This window comes from Thamnophis elegans, chromosome 12 (genome assembly GCF_009769535.1).
Source record: "Thamnophis elegans isolate rThaEle1 chromosome 12, rThaEle1.pri, whole genome shotgun sequence".
NCBI classification, from domain to species: Eukaryota; Metazoa; Chordata; class Lepidosauria; order Squamata; family Colubridae; genus Thamnophis; species Thamnophis elegans.
Genome location: NC_045552.1, coordinates 17950530 through 17978276, shown reverse-complemented (window position 1 = coordinate 17978276; position 27747 = coordinate 17950530). Strand labels below are relative to the sequence as shown.

The following is a 27747-nucleotide window of genomic DNA, read 5'->3' as shown; positions in this document are numbered from 1 at the left end:
GTATTAGAAGTGTACATTGAGACATTTAATAATGAAAAAATGAAGGATGAAATTTTAACATAAATAGATGTGAATATCTAAATAAGGGAAACATTTATTTATTTATTTATTTATTTATTTATTTATTTATTTATTTATTTATTTATTTATTTATTATTAATTAGACTTATATACCGCTTCATAGGGCTTTCAGCCCTCTCTAAGCGGGCTACAGATATTTTTTTTTAGCAAATTGAGTCAACAAATTGCCCCCACAGTCTATGAAAAATAGAAAAGAAATGTCTTTGAATATTATAGTGATATGAAAAAAAAAGTTAAAATAGTGATAGAAATAAGAGGGGAATAATAGTGTATATGTGTATGTATATATGTATGTATGTATATATGTGTGTGTGTGTGTGTGCGTGTGTATTTATGTATGTATGTATGTATGTATGTATATAGCTGATAAAGGAGGAGAACCTGTGGCCTAGTGGCTAATACAGCTGCCTAATATGTAATACAGCCCAGGTTCGAATCCCAGTAAGGGTATGGCTAGCTGATGAGAGCTAAATAGCTTGAAATAGATCTATACTAGTCTCCATTTATTTATTTATCAGCACAAATGCTATATATATATATATATATATATATATATATATATATATATATATATATATATATATATATATATATCCATTTCAAAGCTGAAGAGGCAGCGCTGTTGAAGACATCTCTGTGGTCATGTGGCCGGCTTGACTAAACGCCAACTCTAGATGCTCATCTCCGTTTCTAAGCCAATTCCGTGGTTATCTGGCCAGTATGACTAAATGTCGAAGGCACATGGAACACTGTTACCTTCCCACCAAGGGTGGTTCCTATTTTTCTACTTGCATTTTTTACGTGCTTTTGAACTGCTAGGTTGGCAGAAGCTGGGACCAGTAACAGGAGCTCATGCCATTATGCGGCGCTAGGGATTCGAACTGCCGAACTGCTGATCATTCTGAGCCACCATGTCCCTTCTCTAATCCCTTCCAAAGTGCTATGTTAATTGGGATTGCTGAGAGCTCCAGTCCAAAATGCCTGAAGGGCACTACTTGCCTCCATCCCAGTCTCATACTTACGCCATGATGCCTGACAGGTGGAAGACTTCTGCAGACAGATATGCCATGTAACTGTACAGAAAGACGAAAAGAGGTTCGATGACCCGGATGTGGGAGGTAAAGCGGGAGGTGAAGGCTCCAATTATGCCATAGACCATCCCGACAAAGACGCCCCCCAGGGCCACCACAAAGAAGCTCAGGAAGCCCAGGACGATGTCTGTGATGGTGACTTTTGGAAAGCCGACAAACTCTTCAAAAAGGTGGTAGAGTACCTGTAGAGACACAAAGGAGGGAGAGAAAAACCGTCTCAGCCCACCAAGGCAGTGATCAGAGGTTGCCAATAGGTGTGCCAACACAAAAGGGAATTACTATCCCACAAAGGGAAGGAGAAAGAGTGGTGCGGTGGCCTAGAGTAAAGCTATCACCTCACAATCAGGAGGCTGTGAGTTTGATCCTAGGCAGATATTTCTCTCTCTGAGAATGTATCTGCTGAATATAACTCCGTACTGGTGACAGGGAGGCATCCGGCCAGTAAACAGTTTTAATCATGTGAACATGGGGATGCTGGAATGGTCATAAGGGTGGAAAACAGTCAAAAGTCACTTTTTTCAGTGCCATTGTAAGTTTGAACGGTCACTGAACAAACTGTTGTAAGCTGAGGACTATCCAGTACATTAAGGGAGCCGGCAAGGAACAGTCCTGCACAATTTCTTTCCTTCTCTCATATACTGGCTTCCACATTATCACCTGAGCTGAGTTCTGTGGCATTTCAAATGGAGACATGGGTTTTAATACGGGTATACTTCAGATCCTGAAGGTGAAACTCAAATACTTTGGCCACCTAATGAGAAGGAAGGACTCCCTGGAGAGGAGTCTGATGCTGGGAACGATTGAGGGCAAAAGAAGGGGATGACAGAGAATGAGGCGGCTGGATGGAGTCTGTGATATAGCAATAGCAGTAGACTTATATACCGCTTCATAGGGCTTTCAGCCCTCTCTAAGCGGTTTACAGAGAGTCAGCATATTGCCCCCAACAATCTGGGTCCTCATTTTACCCACCTCGGAAGGATGGAAGGCTGAGTCAACCCTGAGCCGGTGAGATTTGAACCGCTGAACTGCTGATCTAGCAGTAGCCTGCAGTGCTGCATTTAACCACTGCGCCACCTCATATAATGACATCACCCTGCCAACAAAAGTGTGTATAGTCCAGGCTCTGGTTTTCCCAGTTGCAATGTATGGCTGTAAAGGTTGGACCATAAGGAAGGCTGAGGGCCAAAGAATGGAGGCCTTTGAACTCTGGTGCTGGAGAAGACTCCTGCAAGTCCTTTGGACTGCAAGGCGATCAAACCGGTCAGTCCTAGAGGAGAATCAACCCTGATTGCTCTTTAGAAGGGCAGCTCCTGAAGAGGAAACTCAAATACTTTGGCCACCTGATGAGAAGGAAGGACTCACTGGAGAAGAGCCTCATGCTGGGAAAGACTGAGGGCAAAAGAAGGAGGAGACGACAGAGAATGAGGTGGATGGATGGAGTCACTGAAGCAGCAGGCATGAGCTTAAATGGACTCCAGAGGATAGTAGAAGACAGGAAGCCTGGAGGAACACTGTCCTTGGGGTCGTGATGGATTGGAGACGATTTTGCAACTAACAACAACAAAAATACTTCAATTGTAAATCAAGATCATCATCTTCATTTCATAATCCCTTGCAGGTGGAGTCTGGGCAACCGAATGGAGCTAGCAGTGTGTTTTAATGGCCAGATGCCCTTCCTGACATCAACACGGAGCTATATTCAGCAGATATATTCACAGTGTGCCCAGAGAGAGAAATATTTGCCTCTACCTAGGATCGACCTCATGGTGAGGCGGGAGCTGCACCTCTAAGCCACCGCACCACTCCAATTGTAAATCAAGATCCAGTAATAATTTCAGAGGGTGGTTAGTAAAATCGGTCTCAAATCTCGGTTTAAACTTAAAGAGCCAAACTTTGTATAGAAGAGAAGCTGATGAGGATTTGGCATTCATTTCTGGTTTAAACAAATGATGGTTTATTAACTGTCAGTCCTGATATCTTCCCTGGCAGTCTTCTATTGAAATACAAGCTAAGTTCAGCCTTGTTAAGTTTTTTTTGAATGTAAATGGCACCATGTTGCTGGGCAATTGTTTTCAAGGGCTTCCATACATATCAGTTGCTCTAAATGGGCAATTTCTCTTTTTCCACTCTGCTTTTGATTTAAAACAAAACTGGCTAAGAATAGAACACTGCACTAACATTTAAATACTGTACACTTATTTTTAGCCTCCTGTTTGTACATAAGACATCAAAATGTATTTCCAAACATATTCAGCCACAGAGAGCTTTTTTTTTTTTTTTTGCTACTAAAATTCATGTTAATGTTATTTTATTTAGAAAGACTGGGGCGGAATATAATCAAACATTTGCTCCACAGTGAATTCTTTCTTTGAAATTTCAGTCAAAATAGCTCTCCTTATTTCTTCTTCCCAGTAACTCTCCTGTTATCCCTCCTCTTTCATTTTCAACGCCTTTCCAGTTTTCAAAGTTTTCTCTACAATGGATTACAAGTTATAGCGATATCACTTACAAAGCACTTTATAGTGCTTTCACAGTCCTCTCTAAGAGGTTTATAAAGGTAAATGTAAAGGTTCCCCTCACACATATATGCTAGTCATTCCTAGCTCTAGGGGGAGATACTCATCTCCGTTTCAAAGCCGAAGAGCCAGCACTGTCTGAAGACGTCTCCGTCGTCATGTGGTTGGCATGGCTAAATGCCAAAGTCACACGGAACGCTGTTACCTTCCCACCAAAGGTGGTCCCTATTTTTCTAATGACATTTTTACATGCTTTCGAAGTGCTAGGTTGGCAGAAGCTGGGACAAGTGACACATGCTCTGGAGTGTAAGATACACCTTAGTTTTTGGGGAGGAAAATAAGAAAAAAATTCTACCTCTGCTTATCAGCATCCATGATATTTAGCTAACACATGGTAACAAGGTCAACCAATGACTAGGCATAGCAACTAAGTTAGACAATGAGGGCTATTTGGACTCTGAAATTTGCTGTGTGAGCAAGAAGAAGCAGGGCCGAGAACTGAAAGTGAAACTGCTTGTGTTTTGCTTGTAATTACTGCTACCTTGGAAAATCTGCTTTTGGTAATGTATTGTATATTATTATTATTACTATGAATTCTGCTGAATCAGTTACTGTGATTTCTGAATGTGATTGCTGCTGAAAACTCTGACCATTCAGGTCAGCTTCAACACTTCTTGCAGCCTGATTCAGCACAGCTGATTGATGGTGGATCGACTGCCAGAATAGTCCCTATCAGCTGTTTCAGGCTGCAGGGATTGCCACAGACCATTGCCTTCTCCGTGCCTGGCGTTTTTGACCTCTGGTGGTGGTGGGTGGGGCTACATTCGGTGTATAAGATGCACCCAAATTTTCAGCCTCTTTTTTGGGGGGAGGAAAGGTGCGTCTTCTATTCCGAAAAATATAGTAGTTCCAACTGAACAGGAGAAAACTGGACAAAGGAAGAAGAGATGTATATCATTTTGGCATCTCACTGAATTTACAGAGACCTTCTTGAGCCATGTAGCAATCGTGACTTTGAACAAATTAGTCACTCCTTCGTGCCCTTTCGTTGTCCCAGCTATAAATAAAATAACATGGTTAAAGCCAGTTTTTCCACTCTATCCTCTCTGCTCTTTCAAATGCCTCCTGATGAGGAAGGAGAAAGGGACCTTCCTTACGTTAGGGAATTGAAAGCACAGTAGATCTCTTACATTAACCATAGCGGATTCCCCATAAAATGCAACTTAGAATATAAATGGTGTGCAAGAAAATTCCTTTCCAGATTTTTTCTTTTTCTATGCATGTTATTATAGTTAACATTGCTACAAGTTATGATAATCTGCATGAGACACAGAGTTGGGAGAAGACAAAGTCTACTTCAAGGGTTGCTGTGTAAGATACATGTGGTACACTAGACCAGTGTTTTTCAACCACTGTGCCGCGGCACACTAGTGTGCCGTGACATAGTGTAAGGTGTGCCGTGGGAGAATTACTTTATATATAGTCAATATAGGCACAGAGTTAAAAAAATTTAACATTTTCTAATGGTGGTGTGCCTCGTGATTTTTTTCATGAAAAAAGTGTGCCTTTGCACAAAAAAGGTTGAAAAACACTGCACTAGACAGGAAATATGACCGGATGAACTAATTCTGCTGTCAGGTTTCCAAGTAACAGTCCCAACAAAATCAAAACTCTGAGGCCTGGAGTTTCCTCAAAGTTAAATGTATTAGGAACTAGCTGGATACCTGGGCTCCACTACGATCGGGTTTGATAAATCGACACTTACCGCTTGAAAATTAATGAGTAGTTATAATCGGCCTCTCCTCTCCCCTTCTCTCCCTCAGGCTTGCCCCACAGAGGCCTCTTCTATCTTATCCCCTTCTCTCCCTTAGTCTAACTCAGTGTTTCTCAACTTTGGCCACTTGAAGATGTCTGGACTTCAACACCCAGAATTCCCCAGCCAGCGAATGCTGGCTGGGGAATTCTGGGAGTTGAAGTCCAGACATCTTCAAGTGACCAAGGTTGAGAAGCACTGGTCTAACTCCTTAGCATCAGAGCGTGGTAATAATAACTTAAGAAATACTAATGATCTGATGGTCATTTCAAAAAATTTGTTTTTTAGTGAGCACCTAGAAGCCAAGAGAAACATACACGCCAAATTTCAAGTTTGTAGGCTTTACGGTTTTGGAGATTTGGTGATGATGCATGAATGGTATTTCGCTTTACGCCATACTCGCACAGCTGGTGAAGGACTCGAGGTTTTCCCCACCCAATCAAAACCCATAGTTCATGCCCCCCAAGTTACACATCCATCTCATGGCCCTCCTCCGGCTGTCTCAGGTCCACGCCTTCCAAACTCCTGGCTCCCATGGGAAAGAATGTTATTTTGGCTGCATTTCTCCCCCAGCTATCTCTACCTGCCCTTCACATTCTCACAGCTGCAATCCACCTTGTTGAAGGTTTTCCAAGATGGTTTCAGGGCTGACATCTACTTTACTGTAAAGTTACATTAGCAGAATCTTGCAAGTCTCAAAGTACTTTATCTTCCCTCCTGGTTCCCTTTATAGCCTCCAAACCAAGAAGGGTTTTTTTCTGAGCCTCTTCCTCACATGTTGTGGATTAAACTGCCTTTCATCTGTTTCCTTGGTGGCCCTGTCTCAAAGCCATTTCCACATGCCATTACACCCTGCCTGCAAACCATCTGTCAGTCCTGCCCCAACTTAGTCCTTTAAGGAAGAACAACTCTCGACTCCATTTGTTGTGGATGTTTTTTCTTTACTAAAGGCCAAGTTGATTACAATATAGCAAAGTCAGAACTGAAGTTCGCGCGCCAAACTTTCCCAGTTAACTTTTTCCTCTTTGTCCCTTCCCATTGTTGATCCCTCATTGTCCAATCCCTTTCAAATAAAATGTTTTGGGAATGGTCTCTTCAACTGTAGAGTAGACGGTGCGGAGGTGCATGCCTTTCCCAGCAGTCTGACCTTGAAGTTGAGTCTCTAGTCTGGAAGGTACAATGAGTCACTAACCTTCTTCACCCCCATCCAGCTCCCTTCTTCCCCCCCCCCCCCTAGTTCATGGCAGACTGGCAGCTTAGCGAATGCAAAGCGCGGGCATGAGATGGCAGTTCTGATGCCATCTTTGCAGAATAATGTTTGAGCACAACTAACCCTTTTGTACCCAGGATGAATGACAAAATGTCACTTCCTATGAAGGAGATGACCAGGACTTGACTCTTTCTTCAGTACAAATGCTGGGGTAGTATTTCCTGCCAAAGAGGAAACAACCTCGTTTAGAGCTCAGGACTGTAATGTTCTCTAAGAGTGTTCTTGATAAACAGAAAAAGTAATAGACTAGGCCCTTGATGACGAACCTATGGCATGCATGCAGCAGGTAGCATGTGGAACCCTCTCTGTGGGCATGTGAGCCATTGCCCAGTTCAGCTCCACCACGCATGAATTTACACCTCCCGCCGGCCAGCTGATTTTTGGGTCTCTGCCGTGCAAGTCCCCGCCGCACCCCATTTTTGGATTCAGGAGGCTTCAAGGAGGATTGCAAGGCCCAAAATGGGCTGTAGGGGGGTGGGGCGATTGCACTGTGGGTGTGGGCACGCACACACGTGCTCTAACAATAGACCTGATCCTGTATCTAAAATAACAGAGAACCGGGGGGACCTCAGAAGAGCTACACAACAGCTATAGAGAACAAACAATTGTCTTTCCAACTTTTAATAATTTGTTAACCAGCTCACTAACAACAAACCTCCACCAATCAACTCAAGTGTTACCCAGCCAATTTATTTTCAGGTCATTCCAACAGGGCCCTTGCTTTATACAAATCATCTCATAATTGACCGTCACTGCTAAGTTGTCCACATCTTGCCACGCTACTGATTTGCCAATTTCCCTTGTCCGGGAGGCTGGTCTTCTATATCCTCCCATCCATAACTCAGAATTACTTCAAGCAAAGCTGACATTTTCCAATCTGTTCTGAATTGCTCACAGAGCTGTGAAATGTAACATAAACCTGCCATTTTTTTTAAAATTGTAAGCTAGGGTAAACCCATCAGGTGAGATCTACACCCAGCCACCCGCCCTCCTGACCTTCCATAACCTGAAGGTCTGGTTCTACCAGTTGGCCTGTATGGAAAGGGGCACCACTTTGGAGGGGGCTACTGGATTAAGAGAAGACCCCCACCTCTCCCCATGTACTTTGTACTCCCTTCCCCCATCTTTCAACTGTAAATTATTGTTATTGCTGTTAATTATTGTTTTCTCATTTAAAGGTTTATCTGTTTTTAATGTTCTGTTAGCCGTCTAGAGTCATTTCTAGATGAGACAGGAGGCACACACATTTTTAAAAAATGAAATAAATTAATCAAATGAAATAAAATAATGGCAAATGCTGGTCACGTGACCCTGGGATTCTGTAATCCTGGTAAATATAGGCCAATTGCCAAGTCCCTGAATGTTGATCCTGTGGCAATGAGGGTACTGCTATGGTTTTAAGTGTTGTATCAACATTAAGAACACTAAGATCATGGCTTCCAGCCCTCTCAATTACTGACAAATAGATGGGGAAGAAATGGAGGCAGTGACAGATTTTATTTTCCTGGGCTCCAAGATCACCACATATGAGGACTGCAGTCAAGAAATTAAAAGACACTTGCTCCTGGGAAGGAAAGCGATGGCAAATCTAGACAGCATACTAAAAATACCCTGCCAAAAATGTGCATATAGTCAAGGCTATGGTTTTCCCAGTTGCAATTTATGGCTGTGAAAGTTGGACTATAAGAAAGGCTGAGCACCAAAGAATGGAGACCTTTGAACTATAGTACTGGAGAAGACTCCTGCAAGTCCCTTGGACTGCAAGGCAATCAAACCGGTCAGTCCTTGAGGAGATCAACCCTGACTGCTCTTTAGAAGGCCAGTTCCTGAAGAGGAAACTCAAAGACTTTGGCCACCTAATGAGAAGGAAGGACTCCCTGGAGAAGAGCCTCATACTGGGAACGATGGAGGGCAAAAGAAGAAGGGGACGACAGAGGATGAGGTGGCTGGAGGAAGTCACTGAAGCAGTAGGCGTGAGCTTAAATGGACTCCAGAGGATTGTAGAGGACAGGAAGGCCTGGAGGAACATTGTCCATGAGGTTGCGATGGGTCTGACACAACTTCGCAACTAACAACAACAACCTGTTGCAAGTCACTTTTTTCCAGTGTCATAAGTTTGAATGGTCGCTAAATGAATGATCTTAGTTTGAGGACTACCTTGTTTTAAATAAATATTAGTCTACCTGAAATATAATGCAGTAAATTTAAAAACAAATGCATGAGTGTGTTTCATGAAGTTAAACGATTTTGTCCAAACTTTGCCTTTGGTTTCTGACATTTAGCAGGCTTCACCTTTAGAAAGCCTTCATCTTTTTCCAGTTGCTAATATCTTTTGATGTCCTGGAAGGCTTTTTTTTAGTGGCCCATTAGCTATTTTAGTTTCATTTGTTCCAAATTATGTTTGGGGCTTTATCGTTTTCTATTGGATTTTGGATAAATATTGCTAGGCACTTGGGGAATCTCTGATTAAGAGACTGGAATGAATACTTTAATTTTTTAAAAGGGTAGTAATGTTTCAACCAATGTATTATGAAGTCCATTAGCCATGACTATAGTGAATGAATTACCATATTCAGGCCAATCTGTTGGTCCAACTACTTCAGTACTATCAACAGTGGCTAGCAGCAAGTCCCGTGAGCTTTAGAGAAGATCTTTTTTACCCACTTATCTAAAGCTCCTGAAATTAAATATACAAATTTATGGAATGCAAGACAAGTACTATGACAAGGCCCACAGCCAAATCCAAAGTTTCTCAACCTTAGCAACTAGAACTTATGGTCTCCTGGTTTCTACTTTAGTGCCTATAACAAACTGTCTCAAATATGGTACCGCTCATATTAAACTGGTAAAGATTTTCTTGTTGTGGCCCGCAGTGGAGCTGGCAGAAAATTCAGACAGTGAGGAGGTTGGGGAGGAACATGGGCCAGTCCTGGAATCTGGGGAAGGCTCTGACGAGGGCTGTGTGTCAGAGGCAGAGAGTTATCAGCTGCCTTCGGAGTCAGACGCCAGTGAGACAAATGAACAGCTGGAGCCTATTCCCAATGTGCTCATGCACAGAGTTGCCAGATGAAGGGAAGAGCTAAGGAACAAGGATCAACTTGGGAGTAAGGCCACAGGTGGACGGTGAATGGCCCCTCCCATAGGGAATAAAAGAGGAGCAAAAGGGGAGTGGAGTTTGCAGGAGACAATTAGTTCATTCCTACATTCTTGCCAAGTATTGCAGCATCTGAAAGATATCGGCCTGGCCACTCTCCAAGCCTGATAAAGGTTGGTAATTGTGAACTACCTTGAAAGACTGTGGGCTGTGACTCTGGAGAGGAATTCACTATGAATTAAATAAAAGGGGTTTATCGGGACGAGGACTCGGCTTCGTGCTGCTGGGGAAGCTTAGGTCAGAACAGTGTGTTTCTTTGGGAGTATGAACATTGTGTTGAATCATGCACATTGTAGGTGTCTCCTCCTCCTTTGCTGCCTTCAACAGTGCCCCAAATCCACAAAGTCTTCCTTTATTCCAGGACAGAGCCAGCTCTGCCAAAGCTGCGCTCTACTTACCACAGTAACGGCGTCATTCAGCAACGACTCACCAAACACCAAGATGTGCAAAAGTTCATTGATGTGAATCTCTTCAAATACAGCCAGCACAGCCACAGGGTCCACCGCGGAGATGATGCTGCCAAAGAGCAGGTTGTGCAAGAGGCCAATGTTTGATAAAAGAGGATCAGCTACCTGGCACACGGCGTACATCAGAGCCCCTACGAAGAAAGCGTTCCATAATGTCCCAATCACCGCGAAAATCAAAATGGTGCCCATGTTCTCAGTGAACTGGCGCAAGGGCAAGAAGTAACCAGCGTCCAGGATGATGGGTGGGAGAAGGAAGAGGAAGAAGACCTTGGAATTTAGGACTGGAGGGGTTTCCCCCACGGCTTTAATGAGTCCGCCGACCAGCAGTCCTACAACAATGAGCAAGCAGCTCTCGGGAACTATGCTGGAAAGGGTTGGAATCACATGGAATCCTGTAAGTAGAGACAAAAAAGGAATATGGTCAAGATTTTAGTAGCTTTCAGTAACGCTGCGTCCTCTTCACGGTCCAGTTCTTCAGCTTTGCCAAGAAATTAAACTTACATCATCTGTGCCCTGATGATGTTACCCTGTTTGGTAATGAAATGTCCGCAAAGAAACAACCAAGCTCAGAGAGCACCAAAGACGCCTTATTACACCACCTCCTAGAATCTGGATGTGAACGACTGAAGGATCCTGAAATAAGATTTGGTTCTTTAAAAAAAACACAGTGCCACATTTTGGCTCCAGGACAACCTGATTTCTGCAGCAGAATACGCTAGATTATGTGATCAGCCTAGATCCCTGATGGGGAACCTATGACATGTGTGCTACAGGTGGCACCCAGAGCCCTCTCTGCCGGCACATGTGCCGTCGCCTCAGCTCAGCTCCACCAGGCATGTGCACATGCTTCCCGCTGGCCAGCTGATTTGGGGGTCTCTGCCACACATGCGTGGGGGGCAGGGCGCAGGCACAGGGGATGACAGGGAGCGGGGGGTGGTGCCCCTGCCCACAGCCTGTTTTTGGTCCCAGGAGACTACAGGGAGGCCTGCTAGGCCCAAAACAGGAGCCGGGGGGTAATACCTACATGCGGGGGAGAGCGCGGGAGGGTCACACATGCATAAGGTGCGTGGTGCGCATAGCATTATGGGAGCAGGCACGCATGAGTGCACGTTGTCGCCACGCGATGACAAAAAAAGGTTATCCATCACTGTCTTAGATTATGCAAAATGGGAACATTAGCGTGAAAATGTTCTTATGTCATTAGCTGCAATGTTACATGTAGTTATCCTGGAGTAAATTCCAGATAACTCAGCTGGGCTTATTTGGTTTGTAAACTTGCACAGCTAAAACAATTTCTCTGTAATGAATCTGCATCTTTCTTACCCCCCTCTCCTCTCTCCAATTTAATTCCCATCTGGTATCACAGTAGACTTGAAAGAGAGGAGGAACCTGGCAGAGTTTAATTATTGACTGCTCTTCTTTATTTAATGTCATATGTGTATCATCATTTCCTTATTTCCAACAATCAGCCTGGGCTCGGCATGGTGAGGTAGCCCCAAATTACATCAACAGACAGTGATCAGCAGTCTGGGGAAAACCCGAGCCTGCAAAGGTGAACCAAACATTTTATTTGGGGGGGGGGGGAGGGTGTGCTCTTAAACATGAGAGCAATTTCCAGAAAAAAGCAAGGCTGAGCACATTTAGACATAACATAATGCTGGCCAAATCTTGGAGGTGAGATAAAATGAAGTTTTGTTGGCTGTTCCTTCTGAATACAGAGATAATCATTCCCAGCCCTTCCCTCAACCCCCGTTATCAATTTTTAATATTTATATAAATACAATTTGGCATTTTGTTTAGGGACCAAAATGAGGGTAAGCACAGCGTGTTGTATCTTCAATTCTCTGGCAAAGGGACTCTTTTCATAAGAAGCAGCCGTTTTTTAATAAACACCTCAGTGGCTTCAATCTTCCCTGCTGAACTTCTGGGCACAAGAGACCATCTGTTTTAAGTGGGATCTGTTGAGCTGTTGAGTATAGATCATCACACTGTAATTGTTTAGTATGTGCAGCCAGAAGTGGTATTCAAACGGTTCAGATAGGTTCTGGTGAACTGGTAGTGGAAATTTTGAGTAGTTTGGAGAACTGGCAAATACCACCTCTGGTTGGCTCCGCCCTCCCACTCCCACAATTCCCTGTCGTATATTCCCTTGTTTTTTTTAGCTCAGCTGATTTGCGCAGCAGAGTGGATTGCCGCTCCTCAGCTGCGCTAAACAACAGCTCAGCTCACCAGCGCTGAAACAGAGGGCGGTCTTTGAGTGCTGCACATCCATGCAATGCATGCATTAGGAGTGCCTGCACGCAAAGCACATGTGCATGCGTGAAGCGCTCTCTCATAGAACCGGTAGGAAAAGATTTGGAATCCCACTGCTGTGTCCAACCAGCTATGCAAATAGCCACACTAACAGCACCATAACAAAACTGTCATCGTGCAAAATGCTTCCCTGGATGTCAGGCAAGACTTCAAGTTGATGGTGACCTGTGTAATCGTTGGATGGCATAAGAGGAACAAGAGATGCCTTCTCAAAAACAGGCGTGGTCCTACCGCTTCTGCAGTTTGTTTACTATCCTGTCAAGCTGGCAATTTAAATTATTTGCATTTTTAAATTTTTAAAAATAAACAAGATGTCAACTCCTAATGTTGCCATTGTGAGAGAAGTGAGGGGAGCGCATTCCACGCATACTTTTCGGGTAAGGTTGGATCTCAGATTACTGCAGCAGGCTTGGGTGGGAGGCACCTCATTGGGGAATGTGATTTATGACACAGAATGAGGGGAGGAAAGGAACAGGGGTAAAGTTCAGCTCATAACTCAAACAAAGCTAGATCTGATTGCAAAAAGGCTTGCCTATGGTGCTCCTAATAAATAACTAGTTTTGTATTGAAACTTGGCTCAATACTCATGAATCAATTAGGGCATTTTTAGGAAACCTGACAAAAGAATTATTTCAATTTCTGGAATGATCGCTATTGCTTATTAGGGTAATGTAACAGAATCTGAAACCCTACCAAACATAACACAGAACATAGTATAAGGTTAGAAGGGACTTTATGAAGTGATCAAATCCTGAACAGGGGGGTTTCCTCACACCCGTCAGAACATTTCAGCAATGGGATCCCAAAGGTGCTTTTTCAGAAGGCAACTGGACTTTCTTGGTTTTTCTTTGAAGACGTTTCTCTTCTCATCCAAGAAGCCTCTTCAGCTCTAACTGGATGGTGGGGAATGGAAGGATTTATACTCCTTGTAATCAGCTGGTCATTTGCATCCTTTTGGAGGGTTGTTGAGGCATTTGGAGGTTTATCTGCGTCCTCAGGGTCACCTGAGTGGTGCAAATGGTTCTTGTGGTCTGCAGTCCTTCTGAAAATCTCCCACACCATTCGAAGGGTATTCATCTTTCAATTGCATTCAAAGAAAAAACAAGAAAGTCCAGTTTCTTCCTGAAAAAGCACCTTTCGGACAACCATGGCCTGGATGACTGAGAAACTCCCAGGGTGGATAAAAATCGATACTTTTTTTAAAAAAATAGGATTTTTATTTTTATCAAATTTATTTTAATAAAATGCTTTTGGAGTAGAAATCCATCTGTATAAGATATATTAATAATTTAGTTTATTCAGCATGAAATGAATATGTTAGTTACAGTATGTAGCATGAGCCTGTATATTCTGCAATATTTACATTTTTGGTATAAACTCATTCAATGAATGCAAGCTGAGATAACATGCACCGCATTGATGCATTCACATAATTTCACAGTAACGATGAGATAAATTATAAAACAATGTTCAGGAATATTCCTTTATCCCATTGTTTTGCCAATCTATGTACACTACAAACTGTGTATGATTGTTTGAAGAGAAATGCATTGGTACCACCAGGTTCTAAGGAGGAGCCTTAGAGGAGGAAGGGCAAGCAGTAAAACTGAAAGCGAAACCTTCTGTGCAGCTTATAAATATAATATTAAAGAGCACCTGTCATTTTACATCCATCATGGCAGCCCCTTTTGGTGGATAGCCACTCACTGCTAGCTACCATGTCCCTTACCTTGTTGTGTCACTGCCGCATCACCAGCCATCCCATTAAAGTGAATGGGACCAGGGGTTGGTTCCTACCAGTTTGGACCGGTTCGGCCGAACTGGTAGTAACTTAGCGGACTGTGTTGCTGGAACCGGCAGCGACCCAGGCCTGCCACGTCCCCAAACCAGTTCTTCTATGGCCGTGCCATCTTGTTTTCTGGTTCTGCCCATGTACAGAACAATTTGCATTGCAAAAAAAAATTTTTTTTGCACTTTTTAAGGTTTTGCGCATGCACAGACCTTTTTATCTGCAAATGCACACATGTGCAGAGCACGCGTGCAGATTCCTGGGCACACCAAACCAACAGTAATGCCGGCAGCAACTCATCCCTGAATGAGACTGTTGGGGAGTCAACAGTGGATCAGAGGAGGACAGAGATGACAGTTGCTCTTTAAAAATTATGATTTAAATCAAAGTTGATTTAAATCAAGCCTTTTTGCTAGTGATTTAAATCATGGTTTAAATAATGGTTTAAATAGACTTGATTTAAATCAAATCCACCCTGGAATCTCCTTAGACTTTCAACAATGGGATCAATACCAAAAGAAATGGTGCATAGCTCCACCTTCAGTTGGGATATTTTAAAAGAAACCGGATAACCATTGATTGGGTATGTTCCAGCTTTGTAATTCTTGCATAAGTGCTGACACTGAAAACTCAAGGAGCATCTTTCTCCCATTGTATTATTTAAAGCAGTCTATTTATTATCTCAAGCTGGTCTAAACAGCCAGTTTCGCAGGGGTTTCGGAGATTATTTTTAGAGCAGGTATTCATCGTTTTCATACTGGTATCATGTTAACTGGCAACACCCAAAAGTAAGCAAGAAAACCAGACTAAACATGAATATATATATATATATATATGCTCATGGTTGTGTCATAAGGCAAAGGTAAAGGTTCCCCTCGCACATATTTACTAGTCATTCCCGACTCGGGGGTGTGGGGGGTGCTCTGTCCAAAGACGTCTCTGTCATGTGACTGGCATGAGTAAACCAGTGGTGGGATTCAACATTTTTACTACCAGTTCTGTGGGCATGGCTTGGTGGGTGTGGCATGGCTTTGTAGGCATGGCTTGGTGGGAGTGGCAGGGGAAGGATACTGTAAAATCCCCATTCCCTCCCTACTCTAGGGAAAGGTTACTGCAAAAAAACCCTTTCCTCCCAATCAGCTGGGACTCAGGAGGCAGAGAATAGATAGGGACAGGGCCAGTCACAGGCAGTATTTACTAGTTCTCCAAACTACTCAAAATTTTCACTACCGGTTTTCCAGAACTGGTCAGAACCTGCTGAATATCATCTCTGGAGTAAACGCCAATGGCACACGGAACGCTGTTACCTTCCTACCAAAGTGGTTCCTATATTTCTACTTGCATTTTTACATGCTTTCAAACTGATATGTTGGCAGAAGTTGGGAGCTCACTCCGTTACGTGGCGCTAGGGATTTGAACCACTGAACTGCCGACCTTTCTGATTGACAAGCTCAGTGTCTTAGCCACTGAGCCACTGCATCCCTTAGTTGTGTCATAGGCACAGCTTATAGAATTCAGCCTTTCTCCAATATTTCTAGCAACACCACCAGCTGGGACAATGCAACTCTTGCACACTGCAGAAAAAAATCACCAGTACGGGAGTGACAAACGTCTAGCCGAATTCGGAACGCTCTGGATGCAGCAGCTTTAAGCTTGACTTCTTCACAATGATATTCCATTCCCCCCCACCATCTTATTCTCCTTCTCCACCTCCCCATAGCCTCATATAGAGCAGACAAGAAACCAGTGGGGTCATCTAAGGACAAAATGATGAGTCAGCAGCCTGCTGCAGCTGTGAGAGGGAAAATGCATATCCTGCACCACAACAATATTAAAGCGGCAATCGCTGAAATGGATAGAGATACCTGTTTCTGCTTTCCATTTTTACCCGCTTGTAGAGCAGTGTTTTCTCAACCTTGGCAATTTTAATTTTAACGAGGGGACTTCAACTCCCAAAATTCCCCAGCTAGCCAATCAAGGTAGAGAAGTAACTGATCTGACAAGAATAGAATAGAATAGAAGATAAGAGAAGAGAAGAGTTGGAAGGGACTTTGGAGGTCTTCTAGTCCAACCCCCTGCTTAGGCAGGAAACTCTATACGATTTCAGACAAATGGTTGTCCAATCTCTTCTTAAAAACTTCCACTGTTGGAGAATTCGCAATTTCTGGAGCATACTAGTATTTTCTATACCAGTGACGGTGAACCTTTTAGGCATAAAATGCCCAAATTGGAAGCCGTGCTCCAGAGCACCAAAAACCCTATGACCAGCTGGTCAGTGCACATGCACACCTCGGAAACCTGATGACCAGCTGGCTGGCGTACCAGAGGGGGCTCTGCATGCCACCTCTGGCACGCGTGCCATAGGTTGGCCCTCACAGTTCTATACTAAAGAAAATTGGGTACCATTGGGTCAATTCATGTTTTTTTCTCTCCGACCTGGGGTGTGAGAGCGTCTGGAGAGGAATCTCATGATTCATGTGTTGGAATGCTTTCATGTGCATTCCTGCATTGAATAGGAGGCTGGACTTTATGGCCTAAATCAGTGTTTTTTCAACTTTGTCAGCTTTAAGATAGGTCGACTTCAACTCCCAGCAAGGCTGAATGGGGGAATTTTGGGAGTTGAAGTTTCTGTATCTTAAAGTTGCCAGGGTTGAGAAAACACTGATGTAGAGAAAATTGCACAATGAACTTGGTTACTAAGTTGCATGAAAAAAATCTGGAGATCAAGCAGGTCAAGGTGTCTATTCCCTTTCAAATGTCTACCAATTTTAATATGAACCTTGCTAGTAAAGGTAAAAGTAAAGGTTTCCCCTGTCCAGTCATGTCCAACTCTAGGAGTGGCGCTGAAGATGCCTCCATAGTTATGTGGTCAGCATGATTATATACCGAGGCATACGGAACACTGTTCCCTTCCCACCGAGGTGGTACCTATTTGTCTACTTGCATTTGCATGCTTTCGAACTGCTAGGTAGTGAAGACTTGGGACACGTTAACGGGAGCTCATCTTATTATGCAGTGCTCAGGTCTCAAATCCGGTCTGTCAGCTCTCCAGCTGACAAGATCAACATCTTTAACCACTGAGCCATCATGTCCCCTTGGTAGCCGTGCTAGCACTTACTATTTTTTGCCAAACTAAGCCAAATGGTTGATCTAAAGATCTTCTCAATGCTCATCATTTGCCTGCCCATTTGCATGCTCTTCGCGCTGCCAAAAACTGCGAAGAAATCACTTCCCAATCACAAAAGGCAGAGAATCAAGTGTGAATTAGACTCACACCTAGCAATTATGTCTCTCACTCTGTCCCCGTGGACTGCCAAACTTCCATTAGGAGGGCATGCCTAATGAACATAACATTCAAATTTATTTATTTTATTTTAATTTAATTTTTTTTGGACAGTTCTAAAAATACATCCACAGGGAGAATGCTTTCATTGCATCTTTGATCTTGATGAAATTCAGCGCACGCCTTCAATTTGCATCTTCTATCATTTGATAAGTGGAGCGCCTGGATAGCAGGAGGCAACTTGGAACATTCTCCAAAATGTACTGTATGGTCAACACACAGCCAGACAATAAGGAGTCAAGAACACAAATTATCAAGCCACGCAATTGGACTACAAGATGTGTAACTAAAAATCAGGCTTATAAAGTCAGGGAGCATCTTTCAGATAGAGGTGAACAGGTAGGAAAATTCTTAACCTCTAAGAACAAAGAGACTTTTTTGATCGTCTTTTGATAACCAGATAGAAGAGCCATGCTCAGGACACAAGCCACTTGGCATGTTATAGAATAGAATAGAATAGAATAGAATAGAAATAGGATAGGATTAGGATTAGGATTAGGATTAGGATTAGGATTAGGATTAGGATTAGGATTAGGATTAGGATTAGGATTAGGATTAGGATTAGGATTAGGATTAGGATTAGGATTAGGATTAGGATTAGGATTAGGAATAGAGTAGAATAGAATAGGACTAGGACAAGGATTAGAATAGAATAGAATAGAATAGAATAGGGAATGGGAATGGGAATGGGAGTAGAGTAGAGTAGAGTAGAGTAGAGTAGAGTAGAGTAGAGTAGAATAATTGGAAGGGACCTTGGAGGTCTTCTAGTCCAACCCCCTGCTTAGGCAGGAAACTCTATACCATTTCAGACAAATGGGTATCCAACATCTTCTTAAGAACTTCCAGTGTTGGAGCATTCCCAACCTCTAGAGGCAAGTTGTTCCACTGATTAAGTGTTCTCACTGTCAGGAACTAACTGTTCTCCTCCCTCAGCACCCTGAAATTTTAAAATATTGATTTGTGCCGATTTTTAATTGCTCTATTGCATTTTAGACGGTGGCCTATTCGTTCTCAGTCTTGCTTCATTGGCACGTGATCCTATTATTATATAAGGCAAGTAGCAACAAAACTGGGTGGAGGCCTTCAAACTGTGACCCAAACACAAATGCACATATGCACGTCCTTCTCTGAAAAAAACCAAACACCATGAAATTCACACGCGATTCCTCCTTCCCAAGGAGGATCCAACTTCTGGAACCTTCCAGATGTTTTCGGCTACAGCTCTCATGAATTCCAGCCAGCCCAGGCAAAGGGTCAGAGGAAAACATCTAGAGGTTGGGAAGGGCAACATACGAGGTATGTTTCAGAAGGGACCCATTCAAAAGGGCTTTCAGGCTGTAAAAGCAGAATAATAAACACTCCCAAGCAGAATAATAAACACTCCCAAAAGCAGCAGGAACTTATATGCATCTTTTTTCCCATCTGGGGAGGCAAAGATTTAATTCTGAAGGCAAGACTCTGGTGCGCTTCCCACGTCATTGGCTTCTTACTGTAACCAAGGGAACGATCTTCTGCAGCATTCAGAGGCTCTCGCTCTGCTCTTTAAAAACTTTTCCGTGGTGCTACACAGCACTTTAAAAAGGGAATAATATGAAAACAGCTGGCAAGCAGGTCAGGGAGGATCTGCCCTACTGTATAGGGCAGTGATGGCAAACTTTTTTGGCACCGTGCCCAAAATGTGATGGGTGTGCATGTGTGCATGTGCATTCACAGGAGCGCTGAAAACCCAAAGACTGGCTGGCTGGTGCACGCATGCGAGTTTTTTGGCTGTTTTAGGGTATTTTGGGGGGCTTTTTTCAGGCTGTTTTTAGGCCATATTTTGGTAGTCCAGCACTCGCAATGACCAGCTGGCCATTCTGGCACCTGTAAGGAAAAATGGCCCAGAAACATCCCAGAAAACGCCACAAAAATGGCCTGAGAATGGCCCCCCAAAACAGCCTGGTTTTTAGGCCGGTTTTTTGGCCTGTTTTCAGGCTGTTTTCCAGCACTCCAGAAGCCGCGAAGACCAGCTGGCCGGCGGGCTGGAAACCAGAACAGCTGGCTATAGCACACGTGCCCACGGGGGATTTTAATAAATGTTCCATAGGGGAACATTTATTAAAATTTAAACTCAAAGATGACCAGCTTTCATTTAATTTATTTTCCTTCCTTCCACTGGGCCCACAGAAAATATATGAAAAGTAGTTCAAATATATTTAAAAGATGTATCTAGCAAGCGGAGAGACTCTGATCGACTTAGAGAGTTACAGCTACACCTTCTAGCACTCCATTGCTTGCTTGCTTTCAGTCTGAAAATAGTCCTGGCTGAACTATTGTAATAAACAGAAAGCATCAACTATTGCAATCCAAGTAATGACATAAATGCTATAAGAACTCCCATCTTATTACTTCCACTTTGCTTTTTATGACTTATGTATCTGCATTGCTAGCAAGTCAAAAATCTCTCTCTCTCTCTCTCTCTCTCTCTCTCTCTCTCTCCCTCTCCTTCCCTCTCTCTCTCTCTCACACACACACACGCACACACAGTTGCTTCCTCCCTCCCTCTTTTCTTTTCTAACTTTTTAAGCTAAATCCTGAATTGCTTTTCTTAACTTCAATTCTGAGAACTTTTTTTTAATGTTTCACTAAAAAAAAAAAAAACTAAATTTCATCCTGATTTCCAGGTTCATCTTTTGATGCCAAATTTTATTACTCTCTTCCTTGCTCTCCTTTGCTTATCATTACATTTTAAGCCCCTGGGTAGCTGTTTTACTTTAGCCTTACTGGGAAAGCAACTAGCTGCAGGTTGTATAAAATGATAGGCCAATAAAGACTAACTGCAAAAAGTTAACTTCATGTCTAATAAGGAAGTGTAAGTGCGGATTAAACACAGTGATAGGAGACCTTACTGATGGCTTGGACCTAAGGCACGGCAGTCTCTTTTCTCCATGTAAAACATCTACTAGTATTGTTTCCTCAGCCTGAAGTTTAACCACTGAAGGCAGCTTTTGGGCAGGGGGCAGTATGGAACCCAGGGACAGTCGGGTGGGGGGACATTTGGCCAAATGTGATTTGACATCCTGGCGAAAAGAAAATAGCAGGGGAGGGAAATGATTAAGAATAACAATTGAATATCTCCACATCATTCTAAAACATATGAAGGACGGTTGCAGGAACTGGGTATGTCTAGTTTAATGAAAAGAAGGACTAGGGAAGACATAATAGCAGTGTTCCAATATCTCAGGGGCTGCCACAAAGAAGAGGGAGTCAAGATATTCTCCAAGGCACCTGAGGGCAGGACAGGAAGCAATGGGTTGTTCAAACTAATAAGGAGAGAACCAACCTAGAACTAAGGAGAAATTTCCTGACAGTTAGAACAATTAATCAGTGGAACAAGTTGCCTCCAGAGGTTGTGAATGTTCCAATACTGGAAGTTTTTAAGAAGATGTTGTCTTCTTAAAAATTTGTCTGAGATGGTGTAGGGTTTCCTGTCTAAGCATGGGGTTGGACTAAAAGACCTCCAAGGTCCCTTCCAACTCATTTATTGTATTCTATTCTATTTTAAAAAGTATGACATATGGGCTTGTTGACAAGGCTGATACAATCTAATTTCTTCTCCTTCTTTTCTCCTTCTTCCCTCTTCATTTTACAGCTTTCTCTTCCTTGTGACTTAATTAATAATGTGGTAGAGTTTCCATTGCAGATCAGATTTGACAAAGCAACCCGTCATGGTGGCAGCTGTAGCATTTGGGCTGTGCTCACTAGTATAAAGCAGGAATTCTGAGCATCCCAGGCTGGTATTTTGAATTTCACGTCTTATTAGCACTGAATAGTATTTATAGGCCTAAACACAAGAAATGAGTCATGAAGTAATTATGGTTTTTCAAGCAGAAGAATAAGCAGCTGGTACCCACCACATAATTCTTCCGAGGCTATCAAAGAGTCTTTGGACCCTTAAAAATTGAAAATGAATAAATTGAGAAAACCAACACAGAGAAATTACATTACATGGTAATTAAAAGTATTAGAATCATTTGGAACATTGAAAATATGAAGTTAAAGAAACTATGGTGTAGTTTGTAAATAACTAATTTGCTACATTGGAGAACTTAAACTTGTCTCAAAGGGCACAATCTTGCTTTAAAATCCTAGTTCGTTAAAGCAAACAGAAACTTTGACACCCCATTTCCCCAAACAACATCAGTTTCCTTGTTGCCTTTGTCAGATGCAGAGAGGCTGCCTATCCACACACATCTTTCACCAATTGATGTTTGGATCTTTGCACATCTTGATTCCACCCCCAATTTTTATTATTTTTTATTCTCTTACATACCATTTTAAGTATACATTCACATAATTGTTATTCTTCTTTGCATTTGTCATTCTTATACTATTTGTTATGCCATTTAATAGATTATAATATACATTTTGGGTTGCTTTATTTACCATCCCTTCCACCTGTTGTAACACCACCTTATTTTCCCTTTCTTTTCGCCCTCCCTCCCTTCTCTATATTCTTTCTTCCTCCTCTCCTTCCCCTTCCTTCTTCCCTTACCTCTCCCCTACTCCTATTCTTCCTCTTCCCCTTCCTACCTTCTCTCCTTCTCTCCCTTCCACCCTCCTCTCCTTACCTATTCTTTCTTTCCCTCCTCTTCCTCTCATTCTCTTCTCCTTTCTTCCTTTCTTTTTCTGTTGTTATAGATGTCTCTTTCAAATCTCAGTTTATGTTTCCTTGGGAAGGTATTTCCGCAAACCCAAATATAATTTAGCATCATTTCTTATTCCCTTACCTTGCTAATCTATCCTACGTTTCCCCCACCCTCTATATATCACTCTTGAATATATACTTGTATATTTAATATTTTCTTTTCTGTTTTCCACCTCTGCACAGCTTGATTTGAACTTCAAAATGCTGAATTCATTTCAATGTCATTCCAAATCAAGGATCCACCATCCATTCACTCATTCATCCATTCATCAATACAAGGGCCGGCCGACCTATCTACCTGCCTCCCTCCCTCTCTCTGTCTCTGTCTCTCTCCCCCTCCCTCCCTCCCTCCCTCCCTCCCTCCCTCCCTCTCCCTCTCTCCCTCTCTCTCACCATAAGGCCAGAAGGGACCTTGGAGGTCATCTAGTCCAAACTCCTACTCAAGGCAGGAGCTTTACACTATCCCAGTCAAATGCCAATTTTGGAAAACCTCCAGTGATTCAGCATCCACAACTCAAGGAAATAGGCTATTCATTGTTCTCACTATCAGAAAATTCTTCCTTATTTCCAGCTTGGATCTTCCTCGGATGAGTTTCTTGTCCTGCTTTCAGGTGCTATAGAGAATAAACATCCCTAGTTCCCTTACCTGTTCATCATATGATATGTCTGTCTGTCTAGCTAGCTAGCTATATCATCTATCTTCTATCATTTATCTGTCCCTATCATCTCTCCCTCTCTCCCTCCCACTCCTTCCCTCCCCCTCTCACATCTATATTTAAAGACTGCCCATCTACCTCATAGAACCACTGAAAAGGATACAAATAGACATAAAAACATAAGAATTATATACAAATATTACAATTAAAACAGTTATGTTAGTTATAGCCATACAAACCATAAAGTAAGCAGCTAAATTTTAACCTAACAGAGCATGGGACGTCCACCTTTGATAGCTATGGGTATTGTGTCTATACCAGGCTGGCTCAGGGATAAATCTTTTTTTTTTTTTAAAGTGGTAATTTTTATTTTATTTCTTTAAAAAAAAAAACACAAAAAAAACATAAATGGATTGACTATATACAAAATAAATACGGGACCAAGAAATTCCAGTTAGCCTATGCTTAAGATCAGAAATGATTTAAATGGTTAAAAGTTAGTTCAGTAAGAAGAAGCTAAGGTCAATGTAGAATGTCATTAATTTCTTTATTTCTTTTTTCTTAATAGATTTTAGACTGTGTTAGTTAAAAATCCATACCGTGTACGGGTTCTGGGAAGTCGGGGGAGGGGAAGGAGGAGGGGGGGTGGGGGGTGGAGGGAGGGAGGGGCACACACAAAAAAAATTGTACTTCAATGTCTTAATGATTGACAAATTATGAAATATTTGTGTTTTTTTTTTAAAGAAATAAAATAAAAAAGGGATAAATCTTAATGGCCCAGACATTTAATCTCTTGTTCAGAACTTGGCTTGAGTTGGCAGAAGACTGTCAGATGTGGTTCGGTTAGATTAGAATATTTATTGCACACAAGAATGGAGCCTAAAATTAAACAATTAATTGCTTGCAGCAGTGTTAAAAAGTCAGAATCTTGGCAGAGCAGAAGAAAAATACTAGAAGTTTAAAACTTGAGAGGCTAATCTTTACATTTTTGGACAGTCACTGCTGAAATAGCCTGGAACTGCTGGTTGTCACCTTACCCATCTTAACTATTATTCCCAGGTTGATTGAGAAACAATATTTTAGAACAGAACAGAATAGAATAGAATAGAATTCTTTATTGATCAAGTGTGATTGGACACACAAGGAATTTGTCTTTGGTGCATATGCTCTCTGTGTACATAAAGAAGAATAGAATAGAATATATTCATCAAGAATAATAAGATACAACACTTAGGGATAGTCATAGGTTAGTAATAAGCAATCAAATGGTACTGGGAAACAAATAAAACAATATAAATTGTAAAGATGCAAGCAACATGATTGTAGTCATAAGTGGGAAGAGATAGGTACTAGGAAAGATGAGAAGAAGAACAACACAGTCTTAGTAAATAATTTGACAGTGTTGTGGGAATTAGTTGACCAAGGGGGAGGAAGGTGTGCACAAATATTAATTGAAGAGTTTTGGGCTAGCATATATATCATTTCTCAGTAAGAATTGCAATCAGTAATGCTTGAAAAAGCAAAATTGCACTGCCATATATAGGTGTTAAAAAGATCAATAATCAAATCTGATCAGACTGAATCTATCTAATTCAATGCTTCTTCCCAACTAAGATACCTGTGAATAGCTCCCAAGTAACACATAAACATGACACAGCTTAATTGTTTGGATTCCCCATAACTAATGCCATAATATGCATGACTTCCCTATTGGTTAGACTAGATGAGAACATATGTGTCAGGTGCAAAAGACCAGGTCCCTAGTGAAGGCACAATTAAACTGACTTATTACTAAAGGCCTATGCAGAGGAATCTTCTCAACTAATGGTCAGCCCCTGGTTAGAGTTACATAAGGATCAACGCACTCAAGGGGGAATTGTGTTTAATTAATTTGTGACTACATAGGAATTCTAGGTTTATCCCTCCTTTCACTCCACCTCTAGGTTCTGCCATTCCTTCTCCTACAATATGACTATCATTACCACTCATCTTCAAGAATTTGTCTAACCTTCCTTTAAAGTCAGACAGGCTTCTCCCAGTGGTGGGATTCAATTTTTTTTACTACTGGTTCAGTGGGCGTGGCTTTGAGGGCGTGGCTTTGTGGATATGGTGTGGTTTTGTGGCCGTGGCTTTGTGGGCCTGGCAGGGGAAGGATACTGCAAAATCCTCATTCCCTCCCCACTCCTGGGGAAGGAAATTGCAAAATCTCCATCCCCTTCCCACTCTGGGGCCAGCATTGGCATTTGCCGGTTCTCTGAACTACTCAAAATTTCCACTACCAGTTCTCCAGAACCTGTCAGAACTGGTTGAATACCACCTCTGCTTCTCACCACCCATCCCATGTTCATTGTTTCTCAATCTTGATCACATCCAGATCCATGGACTTCAACTCCCAGAATGCCCTATCCAGCAAGCCCCTGCTGAGAACTTTGGGAGTTGAACTCCACATACCTGGAAATCATGAAGATTGAAATACATATGAAAAATCACATTCTTTCTGTATCCCTATTTAATTGGATGTAATATTATAAGCAAAGTGAACAAAATCCCAAACTCCCATTTTTCAGGCTCTGTATAATGTTTTATATTATCTCATATGCCCCTTCACTGGGTTGCCTGTCCTATAAATTAAAATGTTCTCAAACTGTTAGTTTTCTCTCTTTGAAGAAATGCTTTGCGCCTAGCCTTTAAATCAGCGGGGCTGCCTTTAGAGCGAGAAATGAGTCCCATTGAAATCTAAGTGAAGAAGCCTAGGTAGCAACAACCCCAACCACTCTCTAGGAATGAATAACAGTAAAATCCAGAAGTGGCAATTATGCCCATAGACCCAGCAAAACACAATAGGCTTGATTTTTAATTATGCAAAATTATAGGGAAAAACTCTTCTGGGTAAGCACAATGGAATCTATACTTTTCTGGTGGGTAATTAAAAGCCAGGGAAGCTAATCTGCTTCAGCAGGAAGCCCTTCAATTTCATTGGGACCTTCACTTGCTTTCCTTCCAGATAGGAATAAATAGTTATATCTACGGATACCAGCTGTGGTGTAGGAGAATTGCCTTGTTTGATAAGAGTGCAGGGGTGTTAGAACACCAGCATGTGGGAAGTAGTGCCTTGCTGTAGTCTAGCAGTTCGTAGGACCTTGTTTGCCTTGTCTGGACACACACATTCTAAAACAGGGGTTGGCAACCTTAAATACTCAAAAAGCCACAAAGGTCCTAAGCGGAAGCCCCCCGTTCAATTCCGGAGCCAACCGGAAATCCGGTTCCCCCACCATAGAGTCTCCTCCTAGCTTGGCATCCTTTTTTCCTCTACCCATCCTAACTGAAAGCTCCATCAATTGTGGAACCGACTGGCGACAGGGAGCCGCAGCAGAGGGATGAAAGAGCCACATGTGGCTCCAGAGCCGCAGGTTGCTGACCCCTGCTCTAAAACATAGAAGCTAGGTTGAGCCTGGCTAGGAGCAGAATGGGAGACCAGCAACACTGCAAGCTAGACCAAAAAGTAAAGAAAAAAAGCCACCTTTCTCCAAGAAATCACCAAGAGTTCAACACCGAGGGGATTTTGCTTACTCCCAAGGATCGAAATCCCTTCTGAGACACCATCCCTCCATCAGACCAGTGTTGTCAGAACTGCCACGATTTAAACCTCTAAGTAGAAATGATCCTTGGCTCCATTTGTTGAGAAAGTTATAGTTTTATTAGTGATCAAGTAGATTGTGTTATTGCATAACGAGAACTGAGAACTGCACGTCAAAATCCCTATGTTCTACTTCCCCCCTTAACTGTCTCTCATTGCCAACCCTAGTTAACCAATCAAGTCTTGCAAATATGTTTTCATAATGGTCAGTTCAAGCGCAAGTTGGAATGCGACTTCTTCCAGCGGGATTCTTCTTGAAGCAGCGTCTCGAGGATGTACAGCATCTACTTTCGATTGCCCCTTCCATTTCCCCCATGATCCCCAGTTGATGGCAATCTCTCACTGCATAATAGCAAAGCACAGCAAGCTTAAGCTGGCAGCTGACAATTGTCTAAGGCTGTGGCTCTTCCTCCTGTCTCCCAAGGTTTCTCCCAGCTAGCAATACAAGCAGAGGTGGTATTCAGCCAGTTCACTCTGGTTCAGGCGAACCAGTAGCAGCAGCTGCAGGAGGCTCCGCCTACCACCCCGACATAATGTGCAAGCACTGCTCATACGCGGAAGGCAGTGCGCATGCGCAGATGAGAGCATGCTCACATTTGCGAACTGGTAGGGAAGGTATGGGACGTGGTGATTCAGTGGCTAAGACCCTGAGCTTATTGATCAGAAAGGTTGGCAGTTCAGCGGTTCGAATCCCTAGCGTCGCGTAATAGAGTGAGCTCCCATTACTTGTCCCAGCTTATGCAACCTAGCAGTTTGAAAGCATGTAAAAAATGCAAGTAGAAAAATAGGAACCACCTTTGGTGGAAAGGTAGCAGCGTTCCGTGAGCCTTTGGCGTTTAGTCATGCTGGCCACATGACCACAAAGATGTCTTTGGACAGTGCTGGCTCTTCGGCTTTGAAACGGAGATGAGCAACGCCCCCTGGAGTCGG

At 42.6% G+C, this 27747-nt stretch overlaps 1 protein-coding gene across 1 annotated transcript in view; it reads right to left on the bottom strand.

Annotated features, from left to right (window-relative positions):
• SLC9A1 (solute carrier family 9 member A1) overlaps nt 1-27747 on the bottom strand; it is an 83576-nt gene that overhangs the window by 14842 nt on the left and 40987 nt on the right. Inside the window, exons 2-3 of the mRNA XM_032228091.1 lie at nt 10324-10784; nt 1104-1354 (exon numbers count right to left, since the gene is read on the bottom strand). Of these exons, the coding sequence (XP_032083982.1) occupies nt 1104-1354; nt 10324-10784 (712 nt within the window). The remainder of the gene's footprint in view (nt 1-1103; nt 1355-10323; nt 10785-27747) is intronic.